The sequence below is a fragment of the Bradysia coprophila genome (assembly GCF_014529535.1).
Source record: "Bradysia coprophila strain Holo2 chromosome IV unlocalized genomic scaffold, BU_Bcop_v1 contig_81, whole genome shotgun sequence".
In the NCBI taxonomy this organism is placed as follows: domain Eukaryota; kingdom Metazoa; phylum Arthropoda; class Insecta; order Diptera; family Sciaridae; genus Bradysia; species Bradysia coprophila.
Genome location: NW_023503375.1, coordinates 3,149,274 through 3,176,549, shown reverse-complemented (window position 1 = coordinate 3,176,549; position 27,276 = coordinate 3,149,274). Strand labels below are relative to the sequence as shown.

The 27,276-nt window shown below is 36.1% G+C and overlaps 3 protein-coding genes across 3 annotated transcripts; 1 reads left to right on the top strand and 2 right to left on the bottom strand.

Moving 5' to 3' along the window:
• Positions 1-3,349: 3,349 nt before the first annotated feature.
• Positions 3,350-18,025, top strand: LOC119072433. The gene is made up of 8 exons (XM_037177647.1): positions 3,350-3,488; positions 3,607-3,728; positions 7,162-7,301; positions 7,419-7,662; positions 8,659-8,790; positions 9,404-9,618; positions 16,548-16,817; positions 17,489-18,025. The coding sequence occupies exons 2-8, from the start codon at positions 3,689-3,691 to the stop codon at positions 17,930-17,932; spliced, it is 1,485 nt and encodes a 494-aa protein (XP_037033542.1). The 5' UTR covers positions 3,350-3,488; positions 3,607-3,688; the 3' UTR covers positions 17,933-18,025.
• On the bottom strand, positions 13,803-15,510 carry LOC119072437. The gene is made up of 5 exons (XM_037177652.1): positions 15,123-15,510; positions 15,016-15,057; positions 14,439-14,957; positions 14,183-14,224; positions 13,803-14,124 (listed from the first exon to the last, which is right to left on the bottom strand). The coding sequence occupies exons 1-5, from the start codon at positions 15,424-15,426 to the stop codon at positions 13,898-13,900; spliced, it is 1,134 nt and encodes a 377-aa protein (XP_037033547.1). The 5' UTR covers positions 15,427-15,510; the 3' UTR covers positions 13,803-13,897.
• A 782-nt stretch (positions 18,026-18,807) lies between the features above and the next one.
• Positions 18,808-20,529, bottom strand: LOC119072436 (venom serine protease-like). Its single transcript, XM_037177650.1, has 8 exons — positions 20,494-20,529; positions 20,213-20,433; positions 20,016-20,151; positions 19,881-19,960; positions 19,719-19,821; positions 19,572-19,667; positions 19,155-19,513; positions 18,808-19,036 (listed from the first exon to the last, which is right to left on the bottom strand). Exons 1-8 carry the CDS (start codon positions 20,507-20,509, stop codon positions 18,851-18,853), a joined length of 1,197 nt encoding a protein of 398 aa, XP_037033545.1. The 5' UTR covers positions 20,510-20,529; the 3' UTR covers positions 18,808-18,850.
• Positions 20,530-27,276: the final 6,747 nt, after the last annotated feature.

The window sequence follows — 27,276 nt, the reverse complement described above, 5'->3', positions numbered from 1 at the left end:
GGAGAAATTTTTGTAAGAAAAATGCATGTTTTCGGTTTTTGATCACCTCGCTCACACTAGCCACACAAGCTTCGAAGAATTTTTTTGAAAGTGGTTTTGGTTTCTGGGGTCGAAGTCCTTTTTAGGTATAGGTATATATAAACTTCCACTAGAAAATGCATTCGATTTCGGTAGGCTGTTTTTCAAAAGAATCCCTCCAAAATCCTTGCCGAATTAATCTGATTCAGTAATACGAATCGTTTTCCGAGTATTCATCAGAAATCTGTTCAATGCGATTGGTAGATCCACAGAAAGTTTCGCTGCCCACGTGGTAAAATAAAGACCGAAAAGTAATAATAATGCGGATTCATTTCATACAGCGCACCATCCCTAGCTTATCTAGATTTCAGATACGACAATCGGACAGTGTATCATTCTACCTACGCTTTACGCTTAATAAAAAAGTTTAAAATGTTCATACAAATCAGATAAGGTAGTTGACCGTGATTTGAGCGATAGTAAAACTTTTTAATTTTGTATGTTTAACAACATTTATTTAATTAATTTGGTTGACATACGGGTAAGTATGAATGTATGTATTTTGTATGTCATTTTCTTGAAATCCTTTGATATCCAGGAGTAAATGGCTAACTTTATTATAAAGATTGAACATTTGGCTCCGAAATGAAACAATGCATTTTTAGCCGTGCTATTCATCTGATATCGATAACGACGACAAAAATAATGACAATCTCTGTGTAATATGGTCCTTTATACAGTGAAATGCTTGTTAAAAAAAATTGAAGTACAAGATTTGAAATGAGCCGATTACGAGTACATTTCTTACCAATGGGGCTAATGTTGGAAATGGTACTTCTTGTGTGAAAGTTACCGAATTGAAAAACCTTATACCGATTTTTTTTAGCTGATTCTAAATCAACAAGTAAAAGTTCTGTAGCACGTCAGGATCTTGAGTTTTTTTAAAATTTAAAGTTAAATGGAGTCCTCATTGATTTGAGCGACAGCACTATATCGGTCTCGCTCTAACTAATGGGGATCCCATTTAACATTAAATTGAAATAACTCAAGTTCCTGACGTGCTAGAGAACTTTTACTTGCTGTTTTGCAATCAGCTAAAAAATCAGTATAAGCTTTTTCGATTCATATCTGACACATCCTTATGACTTCTGTAACAGCCTTCGGCAGCTCAAGTGTATTAAAACTTTTAAATCTAGGCTAAAGGTCGAAGTTACCTGAACTGAAATGTGCAATTTAGTTTACCTGAATTTTTCAAGTGACCTTAAGCGACTCTGTGATATAGCCCTACGTTAAGACAAAATTCTAAAGAAAAAAAAAATCTGTAATGAGAAATGCTAGAACTTTTTAGACCAAGTTTTCATCGAAAATGTTTTTTTTATTGTATTTTTATAAGCCCTAATGTTTTATATGTATTTATATTGTTTAATTGAATTTATCCCATGTTTTTTTTAGTATTCCGCACATTATAACAATCGCTGATAACGATCAATGATAACGAATAAATATTTAAAAAAAAACATCCAAAAAATCACAATTTGTGATATATGGCGCCATTGCCAAGTAAGGTATTTTATTCAAAAACTTGTCTACGGCTCGATCGGTAAATTTCACACAACACTTACCATTTCCATCATTATACCCAATGTTAAGTAATAAACTAATGATCGATGGAAGTAATAGACCCGATAATAATACTGATCATATGCTTGATGTCTGTAGCAGGTTAAATAACTGTATTACTTGCCGTGTCATTATCAAGTATTGCGTAAATGCTGGTGCGTTGATTTTCGATGATTAATATTCTGCACTTTTCTATCTCATAAGTTGAGATGCGAGAGATACACAGATCGATTTTATGGTTTTCTTATAAAACGTAAGGCAGATACCCTATATTCTAGAGAAGTAACATAATTTATTAAATGAAATTTCACTGAAATCACCCATTTCATTTGATTCGTTTCTAAAGGGAAGTTTGTAGAGAAAAAGCTTTTGTCAGTTCTAGGTAGACTTTATTGTGGTAAGCATACGATAGTCTAGAAGGACAATGTATGCTACGTTACAATCCTTGCAAAATTGAACCTTTTGCGTGTTCAACTAATTTTTCGTTCTCATCTTATTTTTCGTTCTCAACTCATTATCTGATATTTCTATTCAATTTCCAACTTGACTATCACCTCTCGTTCAATTTTTTGCGTTCGTTTTTCCTTACAAGATTATTTTCGCTTCCAGTATTAAGCTTCTTGTTATATAAATACCGGGACACAGGCTACAGCGGGAAAAGTTTAAAAATTCGATACACTCTACTGTACAGCTCTATTGATTTAAAAGGCTAAACCAGAAATCCGCGGTTTCACTGCAGCCACAGAATAAATATTTCAAAACATAAACTGGAGCACACCGTATTGTGTTAGCCTTTCAGTCTTCTTAGTCAAGAATTTGTTAGTACAAAGTGGTTGCCTGTAATTATTTACTATGTTGTTATACGTATACGCTACTCTCTATCAACAATCCATTCCTATAATGTGTATTAGCATGCACGACATAGATATAGAACGTTAAAATTTCCCGAGGATAAATTTAGAAAATTTTAACCGAAATTTAACAAAAAAAAAATCTTTTTAGACACACATCTCGTGCACACATTCAGTGAGCAATTTTTCATGTTACGCGATAGAATTAAACAGCCTCGATGAAGCGGGTAACAGTGGCAGAGTCGTTTTGTCGTTGCGTCATATTGCGACAAAGTGGTACAACGAAAAAGTGACAGTTGAGAAAATTATAAATCAGATTTCTTGTTTTGATGTGGTTGATTTTGATGATTTTTCGTTTTTTGTGTGAAAAAGTGTGCAAAATTATGATTTTATTATTAATAATTGGTTAGCAATGTACCATCCGTGTACAGTGTGCTCATAGATATTAAAATCGGTGTTCAATGTTTTCAAAAACGTAAAAACCCGTGGCTAATGTTCTCGCTTTCATAAACATTAAAATTGTTTTTATGTGAATAGATCCAAAGAAACTGTTACATTGAGATATGTACCTAGGATAGCACTCACACGACCTGATTCATTTCCTGTGCTCTAAACGGTCTAGATTCTAGGCCTGAGACTTTTTCTGAATCTGTTTATGTGATGAGATTTTCGCTGTTTCAGTTCCTGTGATCAATCGATTAAAAACCTAAACCCAACCTGATTTCAATTAGACTTTCTCGTTTCAGGCTAGGTTTGAGCTGTTGCGAGTATTAATTAGAAAAATGTTGATTGTTTCTTGTGTTCAATCAATTAAAATCGAATTCTTAAAAATTCAAATTCAAAAATGTTGCGCTAAGAAAATTCAAATTTTACGACAGAACCACTTTGTCGCATTTTCTCATGTCGTAAATTTCTGTCTCTGCCACTGTTACCCGCTTCATCGAGGCTGTTTAGATAGAATCACTGCGGCGTTCTAAAACAGCGAAAAATCAGTTTGCCGTGTGCGAAATTTTTTTTTATACAAACTACTTCTCTGTTTGTTTTTAATTTTCGTGTCAACCAGCCGAAATTGTCATAAAAATTAATTATTTTTTTCTATGTGATTTATAATCCACAGTTATCGTCATATTGTTGGCCCTTTATATTTTGTGCTTTAAAAAAAAGGTTTTTTGTGATTTTCGTTATATTAGAACAAAAGTATGCAAAAAGGTGGATGGATAATTGGGAAAAACGATGAAGGTAAGACCGCCCTGCAGCAGCAAACAATCATTTTAGATTACTGAAATCACGCACTGCCCTTTAATTGTAATTATAGTTTTTCATGTGTTTTGAAAGATGCTCTTCTACTTACACACGCAATATTGTTGTTCTAAATTTTGGTTGATAAAACAACCTGCCACAGATCTTTAAAAATAGAATTCAAAATAATAACGATTGCGCTCTTAGCATCTGTCGGCATTAATCCAATCCACACAAAACATGCGCAAATCGTACGGAACAAGCTATATGTAAAACAAATTGTGCAAGGCTTATAACGTATTCCATAAGTCTTGGCACTTCACTGTTCTAAAGTGTTTCTTATTTAAATAAACTTTCAATGATCAACTAATTAGGTACCAACGTACTTATTACGTCGAGGCGTGGTATTCTGTAGTAAAAAGTTGAAGCTTCAACGTAAATACAGTAAAATCATTTGATTTATTTAACACTTGTACATGTACACTCGGCTCTGCACAATCTCCAACAGCTAATCATCAGTTATCGACAACAACGACATTTTATAAATGATGAGCTCCAGTTAGACCTTCCTTATATGGTAACATGAATCATAAAACCATCGACATAAAAGATTTTGTATGAAACACAAGACGATACTTTCAACAATGGAAGTAACAGAATTAATGATTGCAATCTTGCATGATACGCCTGCCGTTTTTGAGAAAAGATTCCAAAAAATCTAAACCAACCTGTTAATTTTGTTCGGACAGCAGCCTTTTGAAGTAGTTGCGGAAGTTATAGCAAAAAATCCTCAAAAAACTCTTCTTTTTACTTTTCTAGTGCTAGGTCACTGTAGTGGTGAATTTTCTTCGTTTCTGTTTGATTTGCTGCATGACCTGTTTGTTGTGACGTTTTGTTTAAATACGATTGTGCGAGAGTGTCACGATATGTGAAATCCCACAGCGCTGATTTGCATCATTGCGTCATTCCGTCAGGTTGTTTTCCGTCTGGTCTTGAACAACCTTGTGGTTCTCGGACTGATGGAATTTCCGCAGATCTCAATACCCTTTGGTCAATGTTATTGCCCGATGCATGTCTCGAATTGGTTCCAGCAGCCTTTGAACAGGACAAACCATGACGTTCATAGTATGGACTCCATACTTATCTAGAGTATCGCCAAAAACACTGGTGTGGCGTTGACCGATCGGTGACCCTATGCGACTCGAAACTCTTATCTTATCGGTTTTTCTATTGAATTGTTAATGTGAGTCGATTTTAATGTCCGTGACGAAGGATTCCCAGATTTTCTGAACGTTTCTTAGTTTCAATTGTGGAAACTCACTAAACTTTTCGAACGAAGAGATTCTTTGGAAAAACATACATTTGGGCGTTTTTTAAATTCTGGATGTTAGTTTACTTTTGATGATATCTTTCCACCAGAATTCATTTTCAAAAATGTACGACCGCAATAATGACCACAAATGTGATAACTTTCAACAGAAAATAGATTTGGTTGTAGCACTTTGACCAGTTCTTAACATCCGGTTACTTATCCCACCTTCTAATCTGTAGAATCTACAGTGTAGATTCATCACGACAAAAGGCTCGCACTTCAGCAGGACGTGATTCCTTTTTTTCAATATGGGAACCAAAGAGTTTCTGTGCCTGACTAGCAACTGTTTTTATATGAACTGTTGTCAGCCTGACAGGACAATAATGTCCTCGAACCGAGTGTTACAAATTCTCATGAGTTTACACATCTCAAGAGTTATGAGTCCTTTGCAGTTATAAACACATCGAAAGAAGTGAGTCTACGAGAGCATCAGATTTTTCAGAGCTATGAATCCCTAAAGTTTATATGTCCTTGAATTTAGCACAAGATTAAAAATAAAAACACAAGATTAGTAAATATCTTGATTTATCAAGATTTGGTGACACGAATCTTGATTTATCAAGATTTGGTGACACGAATCTTGATATATCAAGATTTGGTGACACGAATCTTGATATATCAAGATTGGGTGACACGAATCTTGTTATATCAAGATTCGGTGACACGAATCTTGATATATCAAGATTTGGTGACACGAATGTTGATATATCAAGACTTTATTGGTTAACATATTAAGGACCGTGCACAGAATTCTCACTAGCAGAGCTTATGACGAAGACTAAATAACGTCTCAGGGACTCTACCGTCACTGTACAATAAACGAAAAATGGTGATAGATTATTTGCATATTCTCACTGGCATTACGATTCCTAACGGAGAATAGTCCAATTTGATGGATACCAATTTCATTCTACATAAACAGCGTTTTAACACGCCGAGCGATCCGGCCCATTGCCCCGGAGCGAAGCGGAGGGCCGCAATGCGAGCCGGGCGCCGGAACGGTGTCGGTAACTTAGGAGTTAATTTTTTTTTTCTCGCATCGTCTAATAATTTTTCTATGTAAATTTACGGAACCAAATATATTTAAAAAAAAAAGTTATACAGACTTTGCATTAACCGTCACAAAAAGACATTTCCTAAATAAAAAATTTTCGGTTCATGCATATCTATCCTCATTATTAGACGATGCGAGAGAAAAAAAATTAACTCCTAAGTTACCGACACCGTTCCGGCGCCCGGCTCGCATTGCGGCCCTCCGCTTCGCTCCGGGGCAATGGGCCGGATTGCTCGGCGTATTAAAACGCTGTTTATGTAGAATGAAATTGGTATCCATCAAATTGGACTATTCTCCGTCAGGCGTTAGGAATTGTAATCACTGTCAGTGAAAATATGCAGATAATCTATCACCCTTTTTCGTTGATTTTACAGTGACGGTAGAGTCCCTGAGACGTTATTTATTCTTCGTAAGGAATCATAAGCTCTGATAGTGAGAATTCTGTGCACGGTGACGTTAGTCCTTAATATGTTAACAAATGAAATCTTGATATATCAAGAACCGGTGAAATGAATCTTGATATATCAAGATTCGGTCAAACAAATCTTGATTTATCAAGATTCGGTCAAACAAATCTTGATATATCAAGATTCGGTCAAACAAATCTTGATATATCAAGATTCATGTCACCAAATCTTGATATATCAAGATTCGTGTCACCAAATCTTGATATATCAAGATATTTACTAATCTTGTGTTTTTAATCTTGTGCTAAATTCAAGGACATAAGTTTATAAGCCTTTCAGATAAAGGATTACACTAAAGATTAACCGATGATGGAGAGGTTACAAATCCTCCTCAGTTACAGCTTCTCTTGAGTTATGAGGACTATACAGACTACAAAGCAAGTGAAATCCATAGCGTTCAGTATATTTTCGTGTTTATTTTTCAATTATAATGTTTCCATGAAATATCTTATCAACACACACACGCCACACGCGCTTCTAACACTACAGCGAACACACTGTTCCAGCAGTTAATTAATTCAAATTACCTTTTATTTTCAGCGTGTTACATTGACATTGACGATGAAATCGATTTGGATGACCCGGACCACGAATATTCAAATTGGTGTAATCTGCCAGACATACTCTTGGAGCAAATTTTTTCTCACTTATCCGTGAAGGATCGTTATTATGCCAGCTTAGTAATCCCTTTTTTCCTGCCCGAATTGATTGAACAATTTAAAATTTACCTCAATTATTTTTCATGTTGCTTGGCATTCGTTCATAACAATCAATTACAAAAACCAAAAACTGAAAAGGTTTGTCGAAATTGGTACGAGGCATTTTATTTACCGCAAGTTTGGTCAAATTTTTTTGTGGATGACCAAACGTTAACACGAGCAAAATTTAATTACTATTCGGGATGGCAATACGTTTTAGATCATTTTCGCACACAGAACTGTTTAAATCGAATCGGCACATTCATCAGAGGCTTGGATTTTCGACCGTTGCACAGTTTCAACAATTTATATCAATTTATGACGTTAATATCGTGGTATATGGATTAGATTAGATTAGATTAGATGGGAGGGTGTAAGCCCAGCACCTAAGCCTCAGATGGGCCTGTTGTGCTATTGTACAAGTCTCTTGATCATATGGACTGTGATTTTACATCATATCTCTCCCGACTTAGATTGTTCACAAATCGACCGTGTGTTAACGTCCCATACGTTGTGAATTCTTCAAGCCGTGGGTGGTATGCAAATACCACAACCATCACTAATTGACCTGTACATTTCCCCAAAGATGGCGCTATCAACATTGTCATGTTGTAGCTCTTTCTACTATTGACATTATGTCGATATGGTTTCTTTTATGGAGAAAGCGAATGTTGGGTTTTTTGATATTTCCGACTTTGTTACGGTTACGGCTATTAGTTTTAGGTAATAGCAAGTGTCTAATCACCATAGGCCATGAGTTGCCTCTTCGTATAAATCGCCATGCCACCATGTGACTGAACTCGTTCTGGCGTTGCAGGTTGTAGCGTTTGAATGATTCGTATTTCGTCATATCCCTTGACATCCATACAACGTATCAATCAATAGATCTGTTAAACCTCGCGGTCATTTTGGAGTACAAGATAGTTTCTGTATCTTGGGATTGTACCACAGCAAATTTGTAAAAATTTGCTATGTGGTTTTGGGGTGTCAAATGAGAACCCGAGGCGTTTGTACCTTACCTGCACTAAAATTGACTGCCAGATGCCATACGGCAATGTGTCATTTTCGTACATTAATCGAGCACGTAATTTAGCATTAGCTTCTGGTAGAGTCGATTGTTAATCCGTACACCGACGCCACGAAGCACATGTTAAATAACAAAGAAAATAACACAATTGTTGATATCGCACAATGAGGCGAGAACGACTTTATTGATCAAAGAGAAAATGACCTACGAGAACAACACTTTGACTTCGTGGTATATGGAACAGGTGTGTGTTGGCATACGCTAAATTTATGCGAAAGAGTAGAAGATAATAATTTGCATTTCCCAAACTGAATCAGGGACGGAAAAATGGCGGTAGTAATACGGTACAAATTGGGGATAAAATCAACGCGTTGAACTACTTGTTTCCATGTAATATGGCAGCAACAAACGATCCGGAAGGAATTAAATTATTCGGAACTGGGGGTGAGTACTTACATACAGATATGCAACGTGTGCAATTTCTGATTGAAAAGAGAAATGGACTGAACCAGAAATGGCACAACCACAAAAACTGAAATTTTTCGGTCATGCGACTAATTTGCTGCTGGAAGGTTTAATTGAATGTATGAATGTTCGGTCGCATCATGTCTCAATGTCCCACTGACTTCCCTTTATAATACAGACGATGACAACATTGTCATTCGTTCAAATGGTTGTCATATTTCGCTATATGCTCTTCACAGAACTTGTATTATGGCTGTCGAAATCAACATAAAGCTAAACTTTGTCTCATTAATCCAAATTGGTTTTCCAATTAAGAAATGAAATGATTCACATAATTCACGTGAAGCACGTCACACATCCGTTCACCTTCTCATCGCACACACATTTAAATAAACTTTTGCCCTCTGTTCTATGCTAGAGAAACATTATTTCGACAATAATTATTCGAGCACCTTCGAAACCCGTTCCCATATTTCCCTTGTCGTATTTATATCCCTCATCTGTTTAATAAATGGAATCAGCAAACATCTTTAACTCAAAAGTTTCCTTCTACATAATTTAAATCAACATATTTTCCGTGTATGTCTCTCAGGTCAACTGCTTGCTGCCTTAAAACGACTTCTATCCAACTTGACACATTTAAGAACTTTAAAATTAATTGACTTAATGCTTGAACGATACGATGCCAAGCATTTACTGGACGAAGTCTTAAATTCGTGCTGCTTGGTACTGAAAGTTTTACATTTGGTGAATGTAACAACGGTGCACTGTCCAATTATGCATATCGGACTGTTTCTGAATTTGCAGGTAGGTGTATAAATGTTACGAATGGTAGAATATAAACAACACAGTCGAAACTGTAATGAACTTTGTTTGTCCATCCAGACGGTACATGATAATCTTTTCGGAAAGTTTTCAAAGAAATACTAGTTTTGATTCCGTCGCAAGATTTCCAAACTTTTCAATTGTTTTAATATAACAAATTTTGAAATTAAATTAATTTAAGTTTTCGTTTAGAGATAGAGACACTGGCGTTAATATATTCACCTCAATGGTAACGTATTACAGGTTGTAATATGTAGCCCGTGGAATTTACAATTTGCTCTTGAAAGTATATGAACCAAACGAGTTACGCACTGTTGTCGTCAGCGCTGAGCTTTAGTCAGTTTTATTATTATCTATCTTATTATGCTGTCTTATTTTAGCAACATAATTTGTAAAACGAACGAAGTGAAACAACTTGAATCAAACCTGAGGTGATGCTTTTAACGAAAGAAGTAAAAGATTCATTTTTTGTACTTTTTTGGAATTAGTGCTGCCTTCATTAAAGCACCTCTAACAGGGTGAGCATTAAATAGATTTCATTTGGTTTACATTAAATCAACGTTTTTTTCCTTCTTCGAATTACTGACATGTACGTAATGATTTTCAAAAGCTTTTATCGCCAGACGCGTCGCATTAAAATCATTAAATCTGCTACTTCATTTCTGTAAAAAAAATTTGTTTGACACAAAATCGTTTCACAGTATTTATACTGAAACGAGCCATCAGACAGTCGGAGCGTTTGCTGCGACTCAGCCCCGTACAAACCCATATATCTATCGTCTGTCGCCCTACTTTTAGCGTAAGCCTATTGCGCCCGTAAATGTAGTTAAAGTAAAATTATTATGAAATGTGTACATCTTAGAAATTGCGCATAGCGCAATCACGAAGCCCCGTACGACGTTCCTTTCAATATATATTTCGATATATATTTGATCACTCTAAATACCTAAAACCTAAAATACCTTAAAAAAAATAAAAATAACAAAATTTCCACAAAAATCATTTGCGTTTTCAAAAATTTCGCGCACAATAAAAATCCATATCACCCTCATTCATTTGTTGTCATTGTATAAACGGCGGATGTAAGGAACGAATCCAACGTTTAAAAATCGGTCAACTTTTGCCTGGTATAGAGCCTTTGCCCAAATTTAACAATTTTTTCAACAACATTCCATTCGGTGTTCGATTACCTATCAAATGTAAAAAAAATTACGAAAAACGGATGAAATTTACTCGAGTTATATGCAAGATACACATAGGGCCCTAGTAGCGGCCCTAGTCCAAGGACCCAAATTTAACAATTTTTTCAACAACGTTCTATTCGGTGGTCGATTCCTTCCAAATGAAACAACAAGAATAGACCGGCTATAAGCCTAGTGAGGTCTTTTTTCTTTCTCTCAATTTTCTCACTTCTCGAGATACCAACTACCAAATACGTGAGTTACAAATAGGCAAGCAGGAAGAATAGTTTCTTCAGTCGATATTCAGCTGTTGAACAGTAAACATCGCCACCATCGTTCTATCAGTTTCGTAGTCAACTACCAATTTTGTATTCAACTACCAAACTCAACTATTCAACAACCATTTTGGTATTCAACTACCAGTTATCGAATTATCGAATTATAAATAGGCAAGCAGCCTAAATAATCTCATCAGTCGGTGTGCAGCTCTCAAACAGTTAACATCTCTACAACCTCTCTATCAGTATGGTAGTCAACTACCAGTTTGGTAGTCAACTACCAAAAATTCAAGCTTTAAATAGGCAAGCAGGCAGAATAATTTTGTCAGTTGGTGCGCAGCTCTCGAATAGTAAACATCTCTGCGCGAAAATTTCGTTTGGTTGTCAGATACCAACTACCAAATTTTCGAATTGCAATGCCAACTATGAGCGATCGGTTATCAGATAACAAATAATTATTATTTGCCTGGTGTTGATTTGCTCATAGTAGCATTGCAATTTATCATCGTGGTAGCCAACTACCAAATTCTCGAGTTATAAATAGACAAGCAGGCAGAATAATTGCATCAGTCGTTACGAAGCTCTCGAATAGTAAACATCTCGTTGGTAATTAATTCGGTTGTCAACTATCACCGTGGTAGTCCAACTAGCAACTACCAAATTTTTGAATTGCAATGCCAACTATGAGCGATCGGTTATCAGATAACAAATAATTATTATTTGCCTGCTGTTGATTTGCTCATAGTGACTTTGCAATTTTGAATTTCAGCTGGCAACTACCAAAACTATCAACTACCAAAACTACCACCTACCAAATTTTCGTTTTATAAATCGGCAAGCAGGTAGAATAATTTCGTCAGTCGGTGCGTAGTTCTCGAATAGTAAACATCTCTGCCGAAAATTACGTTCGGTTGTCAGATACCAACTACCAAATTTTCGAATTGCAATGCCAACTATGAGCGATCGGTTATCAGATAACAAATAATTATTATTTGCCTGATGTTGATTTGCTCATAGTAGCATTGCAATTGATCATCGTGGTAGCCAACTACCAAATTCTCGTGTGAAAATAGACAAGCAGTCAGAATAATTGCATCAGTCGGTGCAAAGCCCTCGAATAGTAAACATCTCGCTGATAATTAATTCGGTTGTCAACTATCACCGTGGTAGTCAACTACCAACTACCAAATTTTCGAATTGCAATGCCAACTATGAGCGATTGGTTATCAGATAACAAATAATTATTATTTGCCTGGTGTTGATTTGCTCATAGTAGCATTGCAATTTTGAATCAAGGCTGTTATCGTTTCATTTTTTATTTGTGACTCAGACACATGGACGGACAGACAGACAGACAGACGGACAGATGAAGTGTCCACAATAGGGTTTTTTTCTAAAAGAAAAAAGACCTAAAAATTCGGAAGAACGAATGAAATTTACTCGTGTTATACGCAAAATACACATAGGGCCTAGTAGCCTTTCACTTCTAAGGCCCTAACTCACGGTCCACTCACCCGATTTAAAAAAACACTTTTTTTTCCTGGATTGATATTGACAATACCTATCATTTGCCTTGTCATTTACATTTATTTTGCCATAGATATCCCCAAAAGACCTTAAAACACTTAGGCGGCCCTAACTCACGAAGGACCGACCCGAATATGCCCATCTTCGAACTTAGCCTCACTATTTCTACTATCTTTCAGGGAAAGAAATTTTGAAATCGATTTGATTTACTCAAGATATCGACATGGCGGACAGGCAGACAGGCAATATTTTTATTGAGGATTCGACATCTATGAACATAGGCAAACACTTTGCCCTTACCGTCTGCTTCGAATTCCATCAATTACACACTGCATCGTAATCCAAATCCTATGAGCCCCTTTGTACGGGGCTAAAACCGTGAGGTAAAACACCATCATCAATCCATCATTAATTTGTAATGTACTATTAGAAATGTAATGTACTACGGCAAATTCCACGACGCGACGCGTGACTGACGAAATTTCGTTTTGAAATAGCTTGACTTTTCTTAGAGCAGTTTTCATGGGAGTTTATCTGAACTGGAATTCAAAAAAAAAAAGTTCTAAGAAAAGTCCAATTAGTCGGAAAACAGCAACTTTTTAGACCCGTACAAAGTACTGGGGTCCTAGAGGTTTACGAAAATAGGTTTTCAGCAGAGCAGAGAATGAAGTGAGAGAGGTGATGAGTTTCACAACTTAATAATCTTTTGATACGGCTATTCATCTGTTATCGATAACGACGACACAAATAATGACAAGCTCTGGGTAATATGGTCATTTATATAGCAAAATACATTTAAAAAAATTGAAGTACAAGATTTGTAATCAACAGATTAAACGTACTTTGATAGATGGAAGTAATAGAACCGATAATAATACTGGTCATATGCTTGCCGTCTGTAACGGGTTAAGTGAAAATCTGATAGTAATGAGAACTTCTTGTCCCACAATCAGAGCTTCAAATTTGTTTTGTATTTACTTTCCGGAAAATCAAAGATTAGGTTTTTAAGTGTCGATAGAGTCTAAAAATTAAGTTTTTGAAACGACAACAAGTAAGGTCATTATTTTACACCTTCATTTCAACCGGTGGCAAATTACAATTTACATTCGTCAAACAAAAATACTCGACGCAGTTGTCATAATTTGTCATATAAATCTAGCTTTGTATGTTGGTATAATACCACTCCGGGGACCAAAATAAGAAGCTTTTTGACCATTAAAAAATCTGTTCTTGTGCCTGTTCTTGGAATGCGTAGTTTAACGTTACACTACTTCATCACAATACGTTCACCTTATTGCAACTTCCTAACTTGGCGAAGTCATTAAAATTATTTTCACTTATCTCCGCTCCAGCTCCATTGACTTGAAGCGATCGAAAGCAACCTTTAAATCCATTACGAATTTCAATGGACGACAGCATTTTGAAAAATGGATGCTGACCAACGTACAAGGGAGCTGTAAATTTCAAAGTCTGTCCAAAGTTATTGCTGGTTGAGTGATTATCTGTCAAATTTTGTCCTTTTTAACTTTCTTTTTGAAGTCATAGATTTGATAGACATACCTGCAATAATTCTATAATCTCGACCCTGTTGAAGCACAGCAACTGCAATAAACGGATAAGTGTCAGTACAATTGAATCTGAACGGGTGACGATTTATAAATTAGGCGAATTTGTTTTTTGCTCGCTTCAGTTAGTCTGATTTTTTTTTTGTCATGACGATGAGGTGAAACAAGAAAAAAAGATGTTTGCCTAATTCATGAAGTGCGTCTGTGCGTCACTGTAAATTCACTCATTAATTAATTTTTCTTCAACAAACTTTTATGCCAATTTCCGTCACACAATTGATATTCGCCTAATGTAGTCAGGTAATCATAAGTGGAATAGCTGGGCGCCTTAGTTTTCCAGTACAAAATGTTCTGAACAATTTCCAAAACGAAGTACGAATCTTCTCCTATTGCTGATAGTAGAATTGCAGAACTAGAACAACATTCCGAACAGTTGGTAATTTTCAATTCAAACGAAATACGAAAATTATCCGAATCGATTGACACATTATCATTCAATTTCGCTGCTCCCTCAGTACTCGTAAAAATCGCTTCTGTCGGACAAGCCTTAGATACCAGCGTTCCATTTAGTTGACCTTGAAGCATCGACTGTGCCACACCATCAATAGTAATATTTCGGATGTAACCCTCAAACGGTTTATCGTAACTTTTGAACTTAATGTATTTGTCATCAGTCTGATTGTGGTATTGAAATCCGACATAAACAGTTTCGCCGCGTAGCCTCTCAAAATCATATTGTTCATAATCGGCGCGATAAAACGTTTGGTCGTCTAAGGTGAAAATAAGGTTTGTGATGAGATTTTCTTCTCTTTCTTTTTTCACACTTACTCCAGTGAAACAGTGGTTCTTTCTCATTTAAATCCAGCATAGCTTCAGAAAACGAAAAACGGAAAATTTTTAGCTACACTGACGTCAATATAAAACAATTAAAATACCATTGTGCCATAGGCCGTTACAAGGATCATTAATTCCATAATCGCTAATGCTGTAGCCAATTGTCATAAACGAGCCTTGAGTTGGTGTGTTAAATTTGTATTTGTTTCCAATGTACACCGTCATTGAAATATCGTCACAATTGTACGCCTTAACTTGCATACGAAGTTTCACGGGCAATTCATTGGAAACCAATGGAGACAACTTAACAAATCCACTACCTTTATCGAAGTAGATACAGTCCTCGTAGGCATTTTCTGCTGCCACACTGACTATGATCAACAATATTATTCTGATGGAAAACATCTCACTTGTTATACGATTGCTAAAAGACTGAGATTAAAGTATCTGAGTCTGAGTAAGGACTGATAATATTTTTTGTTTCTCATGTGAATATAACAAAAAAGCATAATGCTTGGGGTCATATCTCTTGACTTGCTCATAATTATTTAGATTAAAGAACGTCAATTTTGTCACTAAGATTTTTGAAACATCGAACGCAATTACGAAAATTTGTCAGCGTAAATGGGGATGTAATCAAAGTTATATTCCCACGAGACACTCCGAAAAATGGTATCATATCTGCATGAATTTCATATAAGTCTTTGTAATCACTACTTAAGCTGATTATAATTTAATTGTTCATACTGTCTCTGTCAATGGGTAGGCAATAGGTTTCAACACGATATAATCAAAAAATCTATTACTTCTGTTGTTAAAGATTTCTTTTCGGTTTAGAGTTTAATATCTTTTATTCAATTCAGTGATGATATTTGTTACTTACGCCGCCTCTGTGCAATGTCGTATGAACGCATTTTATCGTACTAGTGTGATAAAGGATTTGCAAGGCGTTTTATCGCACTAGTGCCACGTGTTACTGAAGTCACACCAAGATTATCTTCGGTATTTATGTGACTTTCTTCATTGCATAAAACGTTGCATGCAGCACGAATCGTATGCTGGTATATTATTGCACACGATGTCTTGTAATCCTCGTCTTCGCCTCGGATCTGACGTCTAGTACGATAATATACCTCCATACGATTCTTGTTACATAAATAACTATTACTTCATTGAATTTAACATACATTTTGTCAGTGCCAACAGTCCAACATGATATACAAACATACATTCCAACAAATCTATTACTTCTGTTGTTAAAATTTTCTTTTTAGTTTAGTGTTTACTACAAAATCTTTTATTTCATTTGATTTAACGTACATTTTGTATACTAAAAGAGCATGAGTCCGTGTACTGCCCACATATTATGTCGTTATAATTGATTAACAGTCATCTGTAATCAGTCGGTTCGGAAAATTTTCGCCCTTATACACTATAGTTAAAACTTCGACTAGACTTAAATTTTGAAAACCAATTAACTGATGGCGTAAAGTAAATAACTGAGACACGTTATTACCCATTTTCAGATACTCGTTATATCTCCACAAAATATCGATGACGACGTTCTAATTCTATTAGCCGATTCCCGAATACGCCATTTACATTTACTACAAAATCGGTACACACCATCGTCTATATGCATAGCACCTTGCAGCGCAAAGGCTTGGCGAATTGTGAAACGAGATAATTCCAATTTGTGTGTACATTTACGTGTTGAATCAACTAAAGACGAAGAAGTCTTAATACAGCCGGAGGCACCAGTTTACAGTATCATGTATCAAACACCGAAAACACAGGTATGCCTTTAAGTCTTTTTAAGTCGGCACATAAATTAGCGAGAATGTTGCGAAAGCGAAATTTGTATACTTAACGTTCTATATGTATAGTGTCGGATGGGGATGAACGTTGCAAAGACACGTGTATTATAATATGAGTAAATTATGGGGAACATAAAATGGTTTATGTCTGCTGACGGTATTTGGAGTGAAAATGTAAATGTTAACTGTGATAATAGATAAATAAACCAGAGGATTGATAAATACCTATTATCATGTTGAAATTGTGTGAAGAATGGAATCACATTCGACTAAATCCGTACAAGTTAGGTAATCGGATTTCTGGGTTGGTTAATAAGCGATTAGAGGCTTTATTAATACAGCTACCGCTTATGCATAATTTCAACATAGATTTTCTTAAGCAATTTTACATGCAAGCAAAGCTCACGGATTCTAAATTACTTTCGACAGTCTATCCACTTGGGAAACTCGTTTTCCTGGTTATTTTCTCTTTGATTGTAATAGCGGAAAACATTTCCACAGCGTCCTGGATTTACCAATGGAATTTTTCCTTTTGCAATTAGCTTTTATCACTTTAACCGATCCCACTTAATACGCTTTGAAAGGGGTTGATCTTCGTCAGAAACATTATTCAACAACCATATACTGACTGTATCCTAACATGTTTCCAGATCAATTCAACCGTTCTACTACGCACCGTCGATGCATATAAATCAACATTGAACACATACGGCCATGAAAGTCTACCGCGCTTCATCAGTTCGAAATCGTTTCACACAAGAGCCGACAGTCTATTGCTGTTGATGGTCAGACAGTGTCCGCATCTAACCAACTTGTTGGTACGCGAAAAAGTGTCTACAGCTACTGTACTACTGCTTGCCAGAACCGGGCACAATTTACGTACATTTTATGTTCGACGAAATGCAGTCATCATCCGATGTGATTGGCCACGGAATCCGGAATGGAGTGAGGAATTTTATCGATGGTTGAAAGTTACATCGCGATCGTACGAGTTAACGGAAAGGGAGGTGTCGAAAATTTTGGGGAAACAGTGGTCAATGCTGTCAGATAAACAGTTTCGCCGAGCTACAGTTAATGTACGGGATGGGTTGTGATTGTATTGTTGAAATTATTTATTTTTGAATTTAATTTATTTGTTATCTACTACTTGAAGCTGTTACAATAAAACGATTAAGTTTTGTAATGTTTCTCGCAGTTGCGGGCGTTATCACTTATTTAAGATCATCCATCTACCTAGTAGTGGTCTCAGTGCGACTTTGCATTTGAAATTTAAAAATGTTTGTTGACTTTGTTATATCGTGAAATCTTAGGACGAGGTTGCAAACAGCAATCGTCTCTTTCTTCTTGCCGTGTCTTAGCACCCACAGTGAGTTCTACAGAAGATTAATAATTGGACTTGTATTGAATACTTCTCAGAATAGAAGGGTTTTTTCTGTTTTTCTGCTTTTATTTAATGAATTTTACGACGCAACTTCATCTACAACCACCTCAAAAGACTTAGCAACTATACTTTCTGTTTTACTTAGTTCTACATGTTCCACGTTCCACACTTTTCATATGTTTCAAGATTCCCTAAGTGTATAACTGTTGATTTAATGTAGACGCAATCGTAGAGTGAGAAAACTGTCGTAATGTGCGCAGCACAGAGTGTTTGGAGTGTTGTCAGAAGTGGAACTGTTGGAATTTAAGAAACACAACCAAAGACACGAATTTCTCACTTACTATTTTGAGGTGAGTGTTGCTGTAGGTATTATTTCACTGATGAGTGGTAAGCAGTGCCTATATTCAAGAAAATATTTTCAAAAACTTTCTCAAATTTCTAAAATTTTCGTGAATTTTCGCAAAAATATTTTCGAGAATATAGGCACTGGTGGTAGGACAGACAGTGAACTGTAGAGAACGTTAGTTTGATTTTGGTTTTTCTTATTCTGCTTTGTTATGTTTAGTGGTAGGAATGACGCCAGCTGATGATTTATTTTTATTAAAGAAATTGTCTTTGTCATAGTCAGGTATTACTCTATTGTACGACGACATAAAGTAGTTTTTGTCTCCTTCTCAATCCAGTCCAAATAACTTGTTATTCTCGTATTTAACGAGGGCGAGTTGCCGCCACATCCTTCTCCAAGACTTACTTGTGCGACCAGAAACTTTCTCGAGCCAGTCAATCCACTGTAGTAAAGCCCGCCACCCGAATCGTACTGAAAATATTTGTTTGTTTTTTTGTCATAAAAGCTCATCCAGTTACAGACCTACCTCAACATTAAAACTTAAATGTTCCATCTTGACACCTCAACGATAATTTTCGACAGAACTTACTTGGCATGTGTCCTTTCCTTCTTTGTATGTGCACATCTGAGAATCTTGGATCGTCGGATATGTTCTCTGACATGAAGGGTCACTATTTTTAAGAACTGTAAGGTCCACCTTTTGTAAATAATCCGATTTCTTTCCTCCAAATTCAGTAAGTCCCCATCCAGTCCCAATGACATCTACACCACTAAAATCAGCATTCGCATAATAAAATGGAAGACAAACAGGTCCAACACCACGAGACCAAACCATAGGCAGAATAGTTCTTACTAAACCAATGTCGTTCACTTTTGTTTCGTTATTGTAGGCCGCATGTTCAATGTACTCGAGAACTTGGTAAAGTTTTGCTTCCAGCGTATCTCGGCCTGAAAAACTTTCGGTGCAATGAAACGATAAGGGAAGCATTATTAATATTCCAAATACCAGTGGTTAAGTCGTGATCTCCCACTAAAACTGCGGTCTCAGTAGGGTTTGTTTTACGTAAACAATGTGCTGCTGTTACAACATATCGCGAAGATACTGTAAAATAGGAAAAATGAAAAAGTGAACTACAACTACCTTTGCATATACCTATAGTTGCGCCACAAAACAAAGCTTCAAAAGTTGTAGAAACTAAAGCTGCCGTCGACGGAAATTCGTTCGGAGCGGTTTCTTGTCCTCCAACTATTCTGCTCTAAATTGATCATTTCGTTTCGGTTAACACTTGCAGATTATTTTAAGTGTTTAACTAACATTCAAACCCCAGCCGCAGTCACATACTGCCGTCAGTTGGCAATCATATAGACCGCTGTAATAGTAGTCACTGGTGTAGGCTGTGCATTCAGAATATTATAGCCATTTATGCTGAAAATTCACAGATAATATTACCCAGGGTCAGCTTATTTCCTAACGAACTTCTGGAAGTTGTAGTTGTACCACAAATAGGTTGAGTGGAAGTAATATCCCTGTTGCCATCCTCAGCTATGTAAAACTTTCCCGACGCACAGCTTCCATCCTGATAGGGCTGAGTGAAAGTAAAGATTATGTTATGAGTGCAACGATTTCTGCTTCACGTAAATATTTACGTCCATAAAATCGATTTTGCATGTGACCTGAATTTGATAGTCAATTGGGGCCTGTATACTGTATCGGCATGATGAGCCGGGCATGAAACCCGCTGGCCAATAAGGTGAACGTAAAGATCTGGATTGACCAGCATATAGTCGAATCTGTCTGTCACATAGTGCGAAATTGTAAAACGCTACGGTCTTTCCAACGAATAAATGCAATGCACTCAGAAGAAAAACTGTTACAACGTGACAATTTTTAATGGAAATTAATCGCAAAAGAGATATTTTCAACCTACAAATTTTTCCGACCATTATACTTTGAGAGTCTGTTGTAATTTGATAAATTTTGTTTCTATTTTGAATATTGTTTTCGAACCGAAACCAGACTGTTCAAATAAAACAGTTTGACGTTGTAAGTATTTCCTTTCTTCGGTTATTTGCTAACATTTTAAATATTGTCAAATAAAATCAAGTAAAAACACGTCAGGATTGTGACGGTTTTTCGGAATTAACACTCACCTTTAACAGTCTGTTACTTCTCTTGACGTAAGGATTTTCTTTCTTATTCATACAAAAGGACATTACTGCTATAGGGAAGTAAATAAGAGACGTCGACCGGTGCACGTATACGAGAGCTTGTGCGAGTATTAGGGAATGGGTCTTATATGCTTCTTTATATAAGTGATGCAACACAGTGACTAAGGAGATAAATAGGACATTATCAAATGCTATCAATTTTGGTTGGCTTTGTTGAGCAAAATAGCGTGGACACTGATGGAAAATGGTTTTCAAGGTCAACACAATCACAGTCGAATCCATTTTCTATCATTTTCAACTTCACTTGTTTCACCGTTAATGTTTCGTTAAGATCGCATGAGATCGCTGTCGATTATGTATGACATAGATCATCTTCAAGATACGGTACTTTCGTTCATTCATTAATTTGTATGAGTTTTTTTTTAACGTGGATGGCATTTCTTAACGTGGATGTCATTTCAAACGGCCTTGAAGATGATCTAGTTATAGCTCGTTCAGATCCGTTAGACTGTTGACATTTGCTGTGATTTTCATTTCGGCGACCAGTATTTTCACACAGGGAATTATCGCCCAGACCGAAAAATTTAAAATTTGTATTGGAATTATCGCCCGGAGTACTATCAACCAGGAATTATCACCCAGCTCGATTGGAATTATCACCCGGGGAATTATCACCCAAGGAATTATCACCCAGGAATTATCGCCCAGCTATCTGATAATTATTCACCAGCAGTTCAGCTCAGGAATTATGGCCCGGTGAATAATAGTCATGCAATTGGGAATTATCACCCAGTGAATTAGTGGGCTGGGCACGGAATAACATTTTTGTCATATAAAAATTCATACATCCTTTGGGTATCGGCCGACTTCCCAATACGGCCAGTGCGGCACTATATCAAGTGTTTACTAGCATATTTTGTACGTTGGCCACTTACCAGAAAGATTTGACGAATTATCACAAATTCACGAATAGGAAAAATTCGACATATTTCCAAATCCTTTCGGTAAGCGGCCAACGGACAAAATATTATTATAATATGCTAGATACCACTTGATACAGTGCCGCACTGGCCATTTTGGGAAGTCGAGGAACGTATGAATTTTAATATGACAAAATTGAATTAGTTGGCTTTTTTCAAAATTTACACGAAATTTCTCGAAGCGTAGATAGACAAATTTATTTTAGAGCGCATTATTTCAATTTTTTTTTTTACTGAAGCGAAAAAAAAGACTGCTCACAGTGGCGCAGCCAGTAAAAAATCGATCTTTTCAAAAAATTAATTTTACAATAAATAATAGTTATTTGTGCCACCGAGAATTGAAATACGACGGATTTCAATATCGATAACTAGATTGAAATGTCCAAAATTACAACACCCGTTTTCATGGCTTATTACAACACTCAAACCAGTGTTGAAATGAAATTCGTATGAGTTATTACAGCATTCGTTTTAAAAAAATGCAAAGCAACGTGATCGATCAAATTCGAAGAGTGATTGTTTACAATGAAAATTCTGAATTTTTGTGCATTTGTCTATTTCAATTCTCGGTTGGCACAAAGCATGATGTGTTACACGTATTGTAATGAGATTTTTTCAGCACACGACCCAATTTTCCTTACTCGCTCCGCTCGTAAGGAAAACTTGGGTCTAGTGCTGAAAAAATCAACATTACAATACTTGTAACACAACATACTATTACGTATCGATTAAGTAGGCCGAAAGAGTTACGTATTAAGTTTTGTATGCTTGCTAAGAGGACCGAAAGTAAAGAAATGTCAATTCAAGGGGCGAAAGCGAAAGCTTTCGCCCCGCGAATTGACAGCTTTACTTTCGGTCCTCTTAGCAAGCATACAAAAATCATCTACTCTATTAGCTCTTAAGAGCAATCTACACTTCGATGCGCAAGGTAAATATATTTTCGAAGATAACTTTGAATTAGCATCCTTTTTGAAAAAAGTAGCTCCATCGTTTTATGCCCAAATATCTAAAGTTTCGATAGTCACTGGAATTGTTCAGATTGATGAAGCCTACTCTGAGAAAACTCAAACCCGATGGAATTTGTGAATTTTTGCCAAACTTTTGGAACTTTTGAGTTTTCTCAGAGTAGACCGCATCAATCCGAACAATTCCACTGGCTATCGAAACTTTAGATATTTGGGCATAAAACGATGGACCTACTTTTTTCAAAAAGGATGCTAATTCAAAGTTATCTTCGAAAATATATTTACCTTGCGCATCGAAGTGTAGATTGCTCTTAATGTTCCCAAAATGCATGCCGCGTTTTGTCTCGAAGCGTAAGTTGGCAGTAACTCCAGCCCTGACTTAAAATTGTCTCATAAGTCAGAAAATTTAAAATAGACACAAAGAAAAGCAGAATTATAGAGAATTTTTGTGTCAGTACACTTCAATCAAAATTGAAGCTCAACGAAAGTCGTGCCGCAGTAGGTGTATGGTGTCATGGATAGTAGAGGTCACTACCTACCCAACGACACCCATATCGTCCGAGTCTATCATTGTAGTTTTTTTTAAACACTCTCTAAAAGTTGGGGTTTTTTTCCCTAAAATGGCTACTGCACCACATATACGAAAAATTTCCAAATTTTTTAAAAGCCAACATATGCGTCCTCAACACTTCTACCAATGAACATAAGTTACGTCTTGTCGATGATATGCAACAAAAACTATTTTGACCACCTTACAACAGATCATTTTTTCATGATTTCTGGCGCGAAAACATAATTTCTTCGAGGATTTTTTTTGTTACAAATAACTGAGAAAGGTCCACTGAATCATTTAACGTAAAGCTTTTAAAAATCGCCGATGGCTTGTTTTCCTATTTCATACAACTTGGTCAAAGTTTTGTAAAATTGCCTCTTAATGGTTAGAGATTGATGGTACGAACGTCAACTTATCTTTTAATGAAAAACAGAAAATTTCATAGAAACTCAGGCCATCTGTTGTGAGATAGGTACATTATTTTGTGAAACGCACGTAAATGATAGTCTACAATTTTCAAAGGTGATGTTTTTAGCATGAAACTAGTATGCTGGGTCTTACGTCTGAGTGGCATTACTTCTCCAACTATACCTTCAAAATTTTGACTTGGTGGATGTATGGTATGATTGCCTTCGGTTCAAGCTGTATACTTTTAAAACTTTTTGATGATAACAGCGATTATTTAATTTAATTCGTTCTCAAAGCTTTTGTAGAAATGAAAGCTGCTGTACACTCGATCTTCTAATAACGCTTATGGTTTTACTCAGTTCTAGTAAACAGACGAGTACCTTCCATATGTTCATAAACTTTTCTTGAATCATTTTGTCCCCATGGGTATCATTCATAAAGTGTGTGACGCCTGACGACTATTTGAGCACTAGGTTTGAGGCTCAGCCTGCAATCAAAATGTTTTGGTGATGAAAGGGTCTCAAAGAGCCATAGGAAAATGGAGTTTAGAAACTAAGAGTAAAATCTAATACAGCCTGTAAATATTTTTCATATGCAGATTGAGCACCAGCTGAATATCATCAGCTGGATCTGCTAACACACACTTATTGTATGATAAACAATCAAAACACATTCTTAACAATGTGTTTACTTCATTCATACGTATTATGTGCGCGTAGATGACGTTAACGTAGAAATGCACTGTGTGTAGGTTGTCTTTGAATTGTATACAATACAAAGTGTTTTTGTTTGTACACCAGCTGGTGATATTCAGCTGGTGGTCATTCTGCATATGAGAAAAATTTAGCAATTGTACAATAGGTTTGTTCCAAATAACTGTAAACGCGAACTTTGACAACCCGAACCACGACGATTTCATTCACAGACGACATAACCTTTGTTTTTTGCAAAAATTTTGAGGCGCCGTATACTTATAGAGACTTTCAAAAATTTTTCATGTGTCGGGGCCGAAAATGAGGGAGTTTCGATATTTTTCTCAGGTTTTCGACCCCTTACATGAAAATTTTTTTGAGTATCTGTTTTGGACGATTGATTTTAGGCACTTTCGCATGTAGCCCTCACTTCGTTCGGGCTACAACTCGCGAAATTGCCTAAAAACAATCGTCCAAAACAGATACACAATAGTTATTTCGCTTGATTTTTTACAAAAAGTTTACCCTCCCTACCGTAGAGCGCATACAATAACAAAACTCTCGACACTGTCGTTCCTGACGAGTCCCCCAGTGTTCTGTTTCCACATAAAATTCACGGGAATTTTATGGAAGTGAACTAGTGAGTTTTGAGATTAGCTGGACGAAACGGTGTCTCTAGGTACTTTAGGGATAACACGACTTAGACAATTTGATTTTGATCGGTTTAACGTAATTTTGACTTAACGACGACAGAGATTTGGCCGTTTTGCGTTGTTTTCTGATTTGTCGAAATACGTCAGACGAATGGCTCGCGATTAGTGTAATAGCTTCGCGCTGTGGGATAGTGCTAATGTTAGAAATAGTCCGTTGCGCAATTGTAACGTTAAAAAGCACTTCGCATATGTCAGAGTCACGGATGTTTGCAAAATTTATGCAATCAACCTTAATATGGTGAATCTGTTCATGTTGTGTCTGAAATATTCTTAAAAAATAAATTAAAGGAAAGGAGCTGCTGTTTTGGTCTTTGAATAAATTGGTCGAAAAAGAGTTATTTTATTCGTAGTTGTGTTAGTCCGAGCAACATGTATTTGTGGATAGCCCGTTGCCAAATTGTAACGTAAAAAATGCAGCCTTCAAATGGTCCCAATAATTAAGCAAAATTTATGCAATCAACCTTAATATGGTGAATCTGTTCATGTTGTGTCTGAAATATTCTCACTTCGTTCGGGCTACAACTCGCGAAATTGCCTAAAAACAATCGTCCAAAACAGATACACAAATAACTATTGTATGCTTGCTAAGAGGACCGAAAGTAAAGCTGTCAATTCGCGGGGCGATTGACATTTCTTTACTTTCGGTCCTCTTAGCAAGCATACAAAACTTAATACGTAACTCTTTCGGCCTACTCAATCGATACGTAAATAACTATTACGTATTGAAGTTGCTTCGCGCTAATGGGTTGTGATTTCCGCGAGGGGTAACTCACTTCTAGATTAAATGGATTAAATGGATTAAATGGATTAAATGGATTAAATGGTATTAAATGGATTAAATGGATTAAATGGAATAAAAATTGGATTAAATGGATTAAATAGGAAAAAAGTTAATTTTACCAAATACTGTAAAAGTCTTAAAAATTGTTGATTTTGATCGAACCACGTACTACAACTCATACTACAATGTTAAAAAGCGAAAAAATCCACTTTTAGGAGTTTTTGGTGTAAAGTGGATTAAATGGATTAAATGGATTAAATAAATTTAATACCATTTTTCACAAAAAAATTTTTCCTATACCTCACGAGTTCTTAAACGAGCTGGGGATCGGGCAAATCTATTTTTCGCAATTACTTTACAAATTTTTCAGGTCGGTAGCCTAATTATTTCGGAAAAACTAAAAAAAATTTTTTGGATTAAATGGATTAAATGGATTTAATGGATTTAATGGATTTAATGGATTAAATGGATTAAATGGATTAAATGGAAGTGCGTCACCCCTCGGATTTCCGCCATTTTAAGAAGAAGTAGAATTGCGATCAAGGTATATGACGCTCGTAAATAAGACATGTATTCTGGTTGTTTGTGTTTTGACTCGGTAGTAGAGTTTGTATTTTTAAAGTAAAATTACAAAATTATTCCCGTTTGAGTAGAAATTACGTGTGAAATTCGAGAAAGAAAATTACAAAGCTGGCGCTGGAGTCGACTTTTGCGGCTAAATCTGTAACTTCCACAACCCATTTCGGCAGCTCATTTTTCAGGAGAAATTGTTTTGTTTAGGTCTTAGAGTAATTATACCTAGAGAGGTATTTCGTACGATAAAATGTGGTCCCGACATCAGTTTGTGTAAGATTCACATTTCGTACAATTCTACGTAGAGCTTTTCACTAACACATGTAGGCGTTGAAAATTATAGTAGGCACATTCAATTTTTTTGCGCTAATTTGCCCACCAATTTAGTAGGGAAAAACTCACACTATCAAATATTACGTATTTCATGTCGGGACCACAAATTTTACGTAATTCTGTTTGTAATTTCCTCTCTAGGTATAATTACTCTAAGGTTTAGGTTATGTTGTCTTTGGATGAAATTTGACAATTCGCATGGCCTTGGAACAGACCTATTTAGTACTTTTCTTCATAAAAAAACTGCTGTCACTGAATTATTTTTTCATGAACAAACTTCACTGCTGTGACATTCCATGGGAATGAATCAATGTGAAGTTGTTACACAAAAAAATAGTTCAGTGAGATTGAGATACTATAAAAAAATGTGGCGCCTCTACAGGCCAACCGACTAGGCGAATAAGCAGCCAGACTAGTAATGATCTATCCCCAATAACTTCGTTTGGTTGTTAGGGCAGGGTTATTTTTGTTTCATTTACTTGTAAACAGCTACTTTCAAAGTAATCATCGTCATCTAATTTATGTAACACTCGATAACACGTTG